The 13,546-nt window shown below is 31.5% G+C and overlaps 1 protein-coding gene across 1 annotated transcript in view; it reads left to right on the top strand.

The window, feature by feature from the left end:
- LOC140438988 (uncharacterized) overlaps positions 1–13,546 on the top strand; it is a 141,174-nt gene that overhangs the window by 108,949 nt on the left and 18,679 nt on the right. Inside the window, exon 3 of the mRNA XM_072528624.1 lies at positions 11,511–12,265. Within this exon, the coding sequence (XP_072384725.1) occupies positions 11,511–12,265 (755 nt within the window). The remainder of the gene's footprint in view (positions 1–11,510; positions 12,266–13,546) is intronic.

Here is a 13,546-nt window from a genome sequence, read left to right as displayed (position 1 = left end):
AAAAATTTGAAGCTACTATGGAAAAAAATAAAGGTTACCATATTCTTTCTGAAGTAGTCAGTGTTCTAGCTGGAAATATTTCGGAAACAATTAATTTAGAACCAAATGTTTTGGTTAGTTTGAAAAATGCTCCCGTTACATCAGTTGATGTTGAACGAAGTTTTTCCATATATAAATATATGTACTCAGACAGAAGCCACAAGTTTTTGTTAGAAAATTTTGAACACCACTTGGTCATTTATTGTTACCATAATTCTAAATAAGTTTATTCATACTTAAAAATGATGTAGTTACTTAAAATAAATGTAAATCTTAATGAATAGTAGGAAATATTTAGTTATGTACACTTTTTTTTTAAATAAAATTGTTACTATTTTACGATTTTTTTTATTTATTTGTATGCATATTTTGTAAAATATTTGCATATTTTCGGGTAAACACGTGCATATTTATGCGCATATTTTCTACATTTTTATTTGCATATTTGCCGAAGTCTAGTTATTATATTAGATAAAAGTTGAGATGGTACGTTATTTGTAGTATATACGATGGATTGCTCCTTATTAAATTCGTAGTCTATGCCTAGTCTATCATCAGTTGACAATCGGACTTCGGCCTGAGCTCGTAATTCCCGAGATGTAAGATTGTCACTAATCTGTAAATACAAAATGTACAAATAAACAGGTATTTAGTTGTAAAATATGTAGCATCATCTTCGTTTGCAGAATCCTCACCAGGTTTCAAATTTGTCTCTGTGGGATTTCTTGTTACATACAAACAAGAATAAGTCTCACATGGGCGGCCTTTAGTAGATCGAACAACATTTTCAAGTCTAATACTTCAGTTTGTTAAAAGAGGTTTGTTTTGTCTGTCCTTACATATGGTACAGAAACACTAACTCTGATAAAACGGACAATAAATAAAATAAGAGTTATACAACACGCTATGGAAAGATCAATGTTGGGTATTACCATTAGAGATAAAGTACCAAACCTAGATATAAGAAGAAGAACAGGAGCCACGGATGCAGTTGAAAGAATATCTATGGCGACATGGTCTTGTGCCAGACATGTTGCCAGATTGACGGATGGTAGATGGACCAGAAAGATTTTGGAATGGCGACCAAGACAAAAGGCATATTGATACAGAGGACGACCACCGATTAGGTGAATGGATAATATAAAGCGAATCACTACAAATTAGATGTAGTAAGCTCAAGATAGAAATAGGTGGAAAATTTTAAACCGAGATCTAAGTTCAGCAGTGGACAAATATAGGCTAGTTAATGATGATGAGTGACTATTGAGCTGTGAGAAAAAATAAATAATAACATTACGTGTATAAAATAAACATTAAATATTTAAACTTTTTCTTTTTCTTTTTCTAGAGGATAGTCCTTCTTATTCTATCATGCCATTTCTTGTGATGTTAATGTCCAAATGTCATAGGATGTATATCATAATGTCATCCCTCTCTTCGGAGGGTTTCCTAGTGGCCTTTTTGTGTTTGTCCCCACCATATCCTGGACTCTAGTTTCTCTTAATATATCCTCATTGGCTACCGAAATATTAGGAATTAGGATACATTAATTGTAAACTCTAAAAAAGTCCAATTTTACTAGATATGTCTAATAATAATTTGTTACCACTGTGTGTTATCCGTGAAAATAAATAATTTACTTGGCAATTTTATGAATATTGTGCCACTTTTTATGTGAACAATAATTATCCCATTTGAGTTTTATAACCTTCTTTAATTTTTATGGCCATTTTTTCATTTACCATTAAACTCATAATAAACTGAAATAATTATTGGAACCATTTAAACATTGCGATTTAAGTTTTTCTACTAGACGGATTAATAAAAACGGCAATATATTACAATTAAAAAAATATGTGGACTACAATATTGCTAAGCGACAGAACCAATGAGCACGTTCAGTAAAAATTTTAAATTGCGGAGTTGTGGTTAGATTTTTTTGTCACTCTTAATCATGTAAGTACAAAACAGTTTTAATTTCTATTCATTTCCAGTTTCCGATATAGCGTCAAAACTAAAAATCATCTACGTTATTTTAAATTGTCTTGCGATTAGTTAAATTCCCATTTCAAAAGAGCTTCTGCAACCATGTAACCCATCATCTTTATAATTATGATCTCTTCAAATTAGATTTTTAATCGTCGTTTTTATCGGAAATCCGCGTCTTAAAAGTAGGTATCGCCTTTTAATTAATTAATTTTTATAGATTCTAGTAAAGATAGCTAAATGCCTTTGTATTATTTATGTACAGTGAAAGCCAAATAAAGTTGCGTTCACGTCATCATTGTGGACATTTGCAGCGTTGTCAGATGGTTCATGAAGTATGAAAATTAACAGAAAAGAACTGAAGTAAACAAAAAAGGTGAAGGTAGCAAATTCCACACTATATTAAACGAATTTGAAAATGAGTGTTTTTTTTCATTTGTTTTTTGTTAATTGCATTCATGAATAGATTTCACAAAGTAAGGAATTTCACAATACAAGTGGTAAGGTTATTACTGAGTTACCAAACAATAAATATAATCAAAATAAAACCACAAGCAAAAAAACAAAAATATTTTTTAATAATGAACGTATTTTCAAAGACAAAACATGACATTAAAAAAACAACATCAACGAACTAAACATTTTCTGAATCTGATTACACATTAGTGTCACTCTCTTCACTATTAATATTTATTACTATTGGACTAATTTCTTGACGATCAAATATTCTTTCTCTCTCATATCATTTAAATATTTCTCTTTCAGTATGATTGATAGAGTTTTTTCACATATCAGGAGTAATCATGTAAAGTGCCTTATGCCACATGTTTAGGCAGTTATTAGCGCTGTTACCATCTCTACCAAAGTGGTACTACCCATGGTACAATGAATACACAAGGTATGATACATAATGTTCCAAAATCGGTTCGCTTTCGCGCATGACGTAGTCAAGAACGCTTATCCCCGCAACATTTGAATGTAGTTGTATAGGAAAGACTTTTAATTTTAAGTTTTTTTATATAATTTAGCTAATTTAATTATAGTAATTATAAAGAGATGATAAAATTATGTTATTATAATATTTATCCTTTATAAAACATAGATATCCTTTATAAGACAAGTTTTAATTATCTTTTATTACACGTAGGTACAGGTTAATTAACTTATAATCCAGAGTTCGATATTTCAGATGTTTAAAAAGATACAGAAAAGTGGTAATGGAGGTACACAAAAGTTGTACGTATATATACCTACTGAACTAAACACAAAATCAAAATAAATAATGACAAAGTCAACTTTATTTATATCGAATGAGCTAGCTGGCCATCGAATATGAGTGTAGTGAGGGCACACAATATTGCACAACATTTAAAATGACATTTTTGTAATATTCACACATAAAATTATCTTAGTATTGTTTATAATAATGATAACATTGTATATTTTAATAATGATAACATGATTTAACAAAGAAAAATATGTTATTTTGGAAGATGCTAAATTGATTTCCTCTGCTAAAATAAAGATTTAGACTTACGTCGTTGACCTAGAAGTAGTAAGAAGCTGCTCAACATACTTTTTGGACTCTCTGTATTCGCCTCCTTGTACGCGTTTCTTTTGGTTGGTTAAAAGGGTAGCCAATGTTGATTTAGGCAAATAAAGACTAGGTACTGCCTCAGGTTTGAGTTTTAGACCCTTTTTAGAAACGTAATTTAAAAGTTCCTGTTGTAGATTTCTTAAGTAATCTTCAGTTTTAAAATGTGTATAACAAATTCTTGCAGTATTACAATTAAAATTATCCTATCTACAACAAGATATAATCCACAGTTTTCTGGTCACACTATCTTTAGGAAATGTATGAAACCTAAAGATTTTATCTTCATTGTCACTATTGCAACAAGCAATTGCACAGCGTACTTTGAAAAAGGTACAAAACCAGATATACAATGGCAAATAAAAACTTTCAGTTTTACAAAAAAATACTATACAGTATAAATAAATAGTAACTAAACACCATTTGTATAAAGACACATATATAATTGTATCTAAATTATTTTTCTATTATAAAATAGATGACTCAGTCAGTATTGAGGTACTTTAAAATATATTTATTATCTCATAACTTGCAATTTGCAATAGTCACCATTGATAACCGATAGTATTGTTGAACTTTTGTTTTTATACAAGCTTTCTGTCTTGCCGGTGTAAAGTCGTCTGAAGTCGATATTTATTGTGTTTTGCGTTTGAACTAATTTGTGTCTTATTTTCATATTATTATATTGATAAGTAAATTTTGCATATAATAATCGGTAGGTTATAGTAATGTGTATATTTTTTATTTTACTAAATTTCATTATAACTCATCTAAAATACCATATTGAATTGTAAAACAGACTTTTCTCTATTGTACTCTATTTTGTTTTTATTTCAGTAAAACTGCTTGGAAGTAAGTGACAGTGAATTAGAATAAGCAAATCTACTACTATTTACCTATTCACAGTATTTCCTCTGCAGAAAATTTTTAAATTTCAAGGGATTTGTATACAAAAAGAGTACTTATATTATTAGTATATGTATGAAAATAAAAATAAATATTTCGTCTGAATCTCTAGGAGAAGTAAAGGTTTTACGCTACTGAAAATATATTTTTTATTCAGTTATAACCAAAACAAAACATTAAAAAAAAATTGATCTTTTTAACCATAATTTCAAAATTAATGTGTACGTTAAGCTGTAATAATGGGTTCGAGGTGGTTCAGGCGATCTTAACTACGTCACACTCCTGGGCCAGCTGTCAAATGTCATGCGCAATATCATACCTTGTGTATTCATTGTACCATGGGTACTACCAGTAAATAATACTTTATCTTTCAGTTGGGACCACAATGATTCAACCGTTACGTGCTGTTCTAAAAGCATACAGAAATAAAATTATGTTAAATGTATATTTGTAATAATCATACTTACTTCTCTGGTACATATTGTAAATGGTATCACGAATAGAGCTGTATTTAAAGTTGTTGTATTTGCTAATCGTGTATTAGTGCAACGCTTTAGTGACCAATAGGAACCAAGATAGTATTTTATTCTTAAAATCATAGCGTTTTATTCTTAAAATTATACTTCCATTGTTTATTAAAATTAGCTGAAAATTAAAGCGATATTAAATTAAGATCTAAATTTTGTGACACAACTTATAGAAGGCATTTACAGTGAATCACTAAGAATGTATAACCCGTTAAAATGGTGGTACTCGTAAAATACTGGTACGGAAAACTGGAGGGGAGAACTGTCGAACTTAATTTTTGCAATATCTTGGCTTCTATCGCACGTAGTGCCTTATTTTTTTTAAACTGGGGTAGTTCAGAAAATAATAAGAATTTTGCTATTTTTACTTCTCGAGAAATCACGGAAAAATAAATTAATTAAATTTTTTCATAAAAAAGGTTTGAATTTTAATATTAATTCATGAGAAATCTTTAAATTTTATTGGTAAGTATATATTAGGTACATAGTTGTATATAATAATAATTATAAATCATTAAAATACATTTATTTCTTTTATTTAATGTTCTATAGTTTTTTCTTTTAACAAAATAATTAATTTTATTATAATTGCATTAAATGTAGACAAGTAGCTAATAAGTATAAATAATATTTTTGTAGTTCCCCCCTCTACTTTTCCGAGGCGGTATTTTAGGAGTACTTTGAGGGAGGCATGTGCATACAGAACAGTCTCTGCCAAGGCGCTGGGAGTTATCACCGGGTGTATTCCGATGCACACGTTAGTGAAGGAAAGAGGAAGAATATACGAGAGAAAAAATGAAGACATAACAACAGAACGTTTAAAAAAGAAGAAAGGAATAGGTCCAAAATCGTGTGGTGAGAGGAATGGGACGAGATAAAAAGGGTGCCGCAGTGGACAAAGTCACTGATTCTAATCTGAGGTGATGGATGTACTGCGGGTACCGGCGTTTGGATTACTTCCAGACGCAGATGCCCACAGGACATGGTTACTTCAGGGCATACTTTTACAGATTTGGAAAGGCAGAAAATGACAAATACCTGTACAGTGAAATATCGGCCACTATCTCACGCACTCTATTGGTATGCGATAGAAGGAAAGATGAGGGGAGCCTGCTTGAGAGAGAGAGAGAGAGAGAGAGAGAGAGAGAGAGAGAGAGAGAGAGAGAGAGAGAGAGAGAGCTAGGAAGTAGGGTGCAATCAGTCACGGAACTGGCGGAGGAGATGCTTAGCTCGTCAGATCGGTGGAAAACAGTTCACAGATATTTAAGGAGAAGGTTGAAAAGAAAGGAACAAGAATAAACGCGTCCCGAAGGCTACGTGACAAGGCTAGAGGAATCCTGCATTGGACCGAGGTATGTTTCGAACATTTGGACCAACCACCTCGTGGTGACAAAAAGACGAAAAAAAAAAAATTTACGAGTACTATGATTTTACCGGGTTATAACTTTTTATTTCCTCTAGGTATATACCATCTTTAAAATGCATAATAAAATTTAGATCTTCATTTGTAGTTTGTTCAATTATCAGCTCTTAATGTTAATAAATAATTGAAAATATGATTTAAAAAAAAAAATGCTATCTTGTTTACTACTGGTCATAGAAGGTTTTGTTTTGTTTTGGAAAGTTGTTTTTTCACCAGCTATTCATTCAACCTACTAACAAACATGTGACATAAAAAATGTAAAAGTTATTAGTATTGTTTTTAAGCAAAACGTCAGTCCTTTTTCAAACTGTTTTTTAATAACAAATTTAATAAAATGTTGCAGCTTTTTTTAATATATCTTAAAAGTGTAGATTTTATTTCTTTAACAATCGATTTCGATTTACAGGATACCTCTAGACTGAGTGTCTAGGCAAGAACAGTTGTTTAAATAATCGCTCTTTGGGATAAACAAATTGAATAACTTATAAACTGTTTGGTCGATATATTTGAAATTTAGAACACTTTAATAATTCAGTAACTGCCACAATTTTAAGTAGTTATATTACATAAAATTATGCAAAACACAAAGTTATTAATATTTATAAATTACTGCAAAATTAAGGTGTTTTTGCAACGATGTTGGTGAATTACTTATGTATTTAAGATCTTATTTTTTTTTAGATAACTTATTTAAGATCTACAATTTTTATTTAAACTATTTTTCTCCAAACTGCATAAGAAACGTTTTATAGGCAAATAAATCTTTTTTTTGCCTTTTAAGAATGTTTAAAAGAAAAACAAAGCAAAATTAGCTGTACATTTTCACGGATTTTTCAACAGTTACCCTTCATATACCTTTTAAAACCTTCAAATATCTGTATAAGATTTTTACCTGAAATCAATGATTTTGTTCCCAGATAGATTTGTGTATAATTACAGTAAAATACATTTTGCAATTCATGTTTAGAAATCAATAAATATAAAACACAAGTAATATCCCTAATGACCAAATAAATACCAATAATTCACCATTGATTAATATCTTTTCACAAAAGCACAGTTTGTGAGTGTTTATTTACCTATCGTTCATATGATTCGAAGTAGAAATGAGTGTATCTCAAATCGCGAACTCAGAAGTGTATAATTTATTTATTGATAAATATCCAGAAAGACCCATAACACAGTCAACAGTAAGTAAGATTGAAAAGAAATTTCGAGAGACTGGTACGGTTGAAAATGCACGCAAATCAGGTCGTCCCTCTGTAAATTATGATACATTAGATGTTCTACTTGCTTTTGATGAAGATGCGCACGCTTCTGTTCGTATTGTTAGTCGTGATCTCGATTGCAAAACAACGGTACACAAAACAATAAACCTTGAAAAATAGCACCCCTTTAGATGCACAAAAGAATACAATTTTGCGAAACAATGAGGGATAACTGCCACCGAAAGCCTCTTTTGGTTTAAAATATTATTTTTTCTACATTTACATTAAATACCGAGGTTAACCGTCAGAGTTGTAGATGCTCGAGCATCATACACAATATCCGCAAAATGTAAACGTATGGGCTGGCATTGCAAGAAATAGAATCATAATCTGGTTAATTTATTCCTCCAGGATATTTTAATGAAAGTTTATGGTTTTAACAGGATGGTGCGCCTCCGCATTATGCTGTAGATGTTCGAAGGTACCTAAACGAAATTTTTCCGAGCAGGTGGATTGGAAGACGTGAACATATTAAACGGCCAGCAAGGTCGCCAGCACTCAATCCTTTGGATTATTTTATGTGGGGTCATTTAAAGAATGTTGTTTAAAAAACGAAACCTGCATATATTCAGTGGCGGCTCGTGGCTTGAGAGACAAGGTCGGCAAGGTATTTTTTGTCTCCTCAGATAGGTATACCGTCTAATAAAGACTTCAATCATCATAGGAGATTTTTTGTTGTCTTCTTTTTTGTTTTTTTTTTGTTTTTTCCTATAAATTTAGAACCTAAACATGTTTATAAATTAACTCTAGTCTACGTTGTTTGGAAGTAGCAAAATGGGTTATAACGTCATCGTAAAATTTATTAGAGTTTTGGAGAGATTTTAAAAGTTCGGAGACATTCTTTCTTGTTTCATGGTATTTCGACAATACGTTTTGATTCTTTTGAGGCAAGAGAAATCTCGTTCATTTGAGGCAGACGTTGGTGGTAATGAGAGAATTAATGACAATAATTTATTAATTTCGGTAACAGTTTGCTTTAATGAATTACAGTATATAAAATTATACATATCTTGTAACTTATCCCATCTTCCGAAAATATTTGGATCAGCATATAAAACTTTTAATTCATTTTCTAATTTTATTTTATTAAAGAATGATGGATAATTTTTAATCAACCTGTTTAATAAATATCTTGGAAATTCTTTAGCGTAACTTTTAAATTTTGAATCGTCAAAGAGGTCAAAAATTTGCAAATCTTCAAAATTCGAAAAACGAGTATCTATTTGTATAATAATAGTATCCAAAATTTCAAAATATACTCGTTTTTCGAGATCTGTTTCTGTGTCATGCCTTTGTCTTTTTTTTTGGGGTTCGGAAATATCAAGCGAGTCCAAAACGTCACTGCGTATATACTGGAAATTACTATCATTACGAATCTCTTGAGAAAAATGAAGCAAATGCGCTTAAACTGGCAAAAAAAAAGACGACATTCTTTAATTTTTTTACATGTATCCTGCAAAACTAAATTCATTCTATGCGCATGACAGTGAGTAAATAAAGCTTGCGGTGCAATAGTTTTAACTTTTGCCTGGAGACCATTTAATTCACCAGACATCACGGCAGCGCCGTCATAAGTTTGCCCTACCAATTTATTTTGATATCAAAAAATTTTAATCTGTCCTTTAAAACACCAAAAATATATTCTGCCTTATGGCTTTTACTCACGTCTGTAAAACCTAAAAACCTCTCATAGATATTACCACGTAAGGCGTATCGAACAACAATTGATAATTGTGAATGACATGATATGTCGGTAGTTTCATCTACTTCTAGTGAAAAGCAAATGGTTTCCTGAATCTCAGATTCAATAAAGTTACTCAAAATGTAACTAATTGATTCTATTAATTAATTTTGGATTGTTTTAGATACACCGCTAAATGTCTTCGAGTCAGAAAGTAAATTAGAAAATTCCAAATTGTATTTCTTAAACATTTTTATTAGTTCTCTATAATTACCTTGATTTAACGAATGCTCCGATTCATCGTGTCCCCTAAAAGATAATTCCTGACAACTTAAAAAAATTACAATATCAATTAAACGACGTAAAACTGCGTGATTATTTTTTACAATTTCGTTATGTTTAATAGCATTTTCACGTTGGGCATTATCTAATGAAACATAGATATTTTGTTTTCCAAATAAATCTAATTTAATCTGGCTGTAAGTATGATCTTTCGAAATATCATGTTTATGTAAAGCCCTAAATAATTCCTTTAAATTATCGTAACCAGATTCACACCACGGATTTTGATATTTGTCCCTATTTGTCGAAAATAAAATGCAAGGCCAACAAAAAAGTTTGTTTTTTATTTCACTCCCGGTAAGCCATGAGTACTTGCTGTACCAATTATCTGAAAATGATCTATTACTTCCCTTACCCGCACTAATATTTATAAGCCGGGACATTTTAGGCAAAGGACTCCCCTTATTTTTAATAACAATTTGTTCTTCGTATGGAATAGATGAAAACCCATTATGCAAAATATAATTTACAATATCAGACTTATCAATACTTACAGTTTCTCCCATGGCTTGCATTTTTTAGGTTAATTTACCTGAATTTGTTTACACTTTAATTAAAAAAAAAAAAACTTCTAATATGTCAAAAAACCCTTTAACCTTTAACTATTTACGGCAGACGTAACGTATCACAGTATTACTTTAGAAAATAAAAATTAATCACAGAAAGAAAGGTTAGTTCGTGCACTGAATATCACTTCACTTTACTACTTACGTTCTTATATGAAATAACATTTCATCCCGCGCTGGCAATGTACAGTTTGCGACCAATCACCAATCCCAATGAAGCATCGGCAAATTTAAATTTGCCGTACTTTGTAATTAAGTTCATATGGAAAGAAATGTATATTTGGTTGCTAATCAACTAATATTCCGTTGATTTTTACAAGTAAATCGTCAAGGTTGAGATCGGCTTGCCGAACACTCAAAACGTGCCTTTTTAAGAATTCACTGGCGGATGGATGTCTCCGATATCGGATCATCAATTTGAAAAGTGTCTACGCAGGGATCACTTAACGCTCAGATTGGACGAATTCTTTTAAAAACCATGAATAAAATTTAGTCTGGTCGAATTGGTCGAATTCTTTTAAAAATCATGAATAAAAGTTAGTCTTTATTATCTCACAGATATTTTTTTATTTCTCAAAAACAAATGACATTAACTGATTACCTGCCACAATTAATTATTGAAATACTGATTAAATTAAATATTAAAAAAACTATAATATCTATAAAGGTGTGGGTCGGCACTGCCGACCCTGACCGGCCGCCACTGCATATATTGAAGACCTAAAAACAAGAATTCATAAAGAAATAAACAATATTTCTCAAGAAACCATAAACACAGTTCTACAAGAATTTGTACAACGTTTGGGTTACTGTCAAATACAATAAGGGCTACAGTTCGAACATTTAAGATAAAGTTATGTATTAATTACTGGATTACTTTCAAGTTATTTATTATAATTTATTTGTAATTTATTAATATTAGAAATCTATAAAAAGAAATTTTCTAAGCGCATATCTTTCAAATCATATCGAATTTATTCCATACTTTACGGACACACTGTATATTAAATAACGGACATGCATAATCGACCGACATAAGTTACAAATAATCTAATTGTAAAATAATACAAAATATAAAATTAAATAAATCTAATGTTTTTTATGTTAAATATTAAATAAATTATTATCACTCAATTTTAATTTTCTTTTAACGATTAATGTTTTTGTTTCTTTTTCAGCTTTAGTGGCTTTTGGTCCCGCCGACTTCGCGAGGGTGATTTATCTACACCCTGGATTTTCGGCGGGGTGCACTCATCCAATCTACCTCCCACAACCCCCAAAGAACTATTATTTAGTGAAGAGAGCTACTTCCAACAAATCGTCAGCGACAACATGGAGAACGACCTGCGAGAAATCCTCCGCGAGAAAGCTGAAAAGCACCGCGACTATTACAGTTCGCTGGTAGGTACCGATATTACAAAATCCAGTAGTTCGCCTTCCGACCATACGATGGAAGTAGAGGTACCGATCGCGGCGTTGAACGAACCGGTGACGACAGAATTACCTGAGCGGAGTAGTACGGGGTCTACTACCACAAAACCGAGGCAAAGAAGACGGGGTGTTTATGAAATTGAAGGAATGTTACCGGAACCTACCGAGTTTAAAAGTGTCAAGCTGCTACGGGAAAATTACATCGCGATGTTAGAGAAAACTTCTAAACAACTCTCGCGAGTGTCAGAGAGCCGCGACGAAAATTCGGAAATATCGGATGAAAAGCCAGAAATTTTAAATGAAAAATCGGAATTACTGGTACCACCGTCCAGTGGGTATAGTAGTTCGACAGCTTCCGGGGCTAGTGACGACGAGCGCGAAAAAAATTGGAGGAAGATCGAGAGACGAAGCGGCAGCTCTGATTCAGCTGTTCAGAGTGACGAAGAGGGACCAATTCAGTCAAATTGGGGGGAGAAAAAGGAGGAGATTTTTCCTATTGATGGTAAATATACGTTTACCTAATTATCAAAATAATCTATCATTAAGTAACTAAAAATAAATATATCTATGAATTTTAATAATTTTTAGTACAAACGTTTACATAGATACATATATATTAGTACTTTAATACTGTCAAAATATTTTAAACCAAGAATTTAAGAATATGTTTTGCTTAATGTACTGCGTATAAGTATCTCTTTTCTATCAATCCTTTTCTACATAACTTTCTCACTTTCATAAATCAGCATTAGTATCATACATGTGTAACTGACGATACCGCGATGAAGTTTCAGAACTTGATCTTCGCCTATTTTAAAATCTTTTTTCGTATATGTAAAAATTTTCTAATTTGCCTCAATGATGTTCAAGAAAATGTGTGTTGGATACGACTTAGAGAGGAAATTCAGAGAAATTTCTGATATTCCTGACAAGAAGCCCAAATTTTAAATGAAAGATCTGAATTGCTTGGATGATCAACAATTTTGCTGGTCACTACCCCAGATATCATCGAGTTTGTTGACAGAACTGATTGTCTTGTCTGATTTTCCCTATTCAGATTTCTAAGTAATTCCGATTGCTTATTTGTCAGTTAATTTTTTGGCTTATTCCGCACTATAATATGAAGATTTTACATGCAACTTCAATGGAAAAATCATTATTGCTATTAATGTAAGTGCCCAGATACCTACTTCTAATTTTAAACACGATCAATGTTTTTATTGTCGACTATGATTTGCGCGATTGAAGTATAGGTAAATACAAAAAATTTAGTTTTGTTTAGATTCATATTAAAGCCATCATCAAGCAAGATGTATACAGCTTTTGGAAAGTTCTTTTTAAATCGTTATTGGTTTCTATAAATAATACCATAATATCTGCATATCGTAAATTATGAATCAACATTCTGCTTACGACCACTCCAGACGTTTCTTGGTGTCGTGTCTCTTGTGTAACAGTTTTAGAATACAAATTAAAAAAAAAGGGTAAAGGCTATGTACTTGCCTCACGTCTTTTTGAATTTTTATTTTTTACGATAGGCTTCTCTTCTTATTCTTCTTTTTGGGTGTTTCTGCTTTTTCTCTTCGGAAAGTGTTTTTCAACCAATCTTTCTTTATGCTGTTCCTCTATGGCATCTTTTATGGGTCTATCTGTTATTATTGCTGACTGTAGCTTCTTTCTGTTATTCCTCAGGTTTTTTCTAGGAGCAGCTTTGTCATGTGGCCTAATTTACTGAGGGGTTATTATATTATATGAGCCATTAATTGGGTTGACATGTCGTGCG

The sequence above is a fragment of the Diabrotica undecimpunctata genome, chromosome 4 (assembly GCF_040954645.1).
Source record: "Diabrotica undecimpunctata isolate CICGRU chromosome 4, icDiaUnde3, whole genome shotgun sequence".
NCBI classification, from domain to species: domain Eukaryota; kingdom Metazoa; phylum Arthropoda; class Insecta; order Coleoptera; family Chrysomelidae; genus Diabrotica; species Diabrotica undecimpunctata.
Note: the sequence above shows the minus strand (reverse complement) of the source record. Positions and strands in the feature narration are given on the sequence as shown.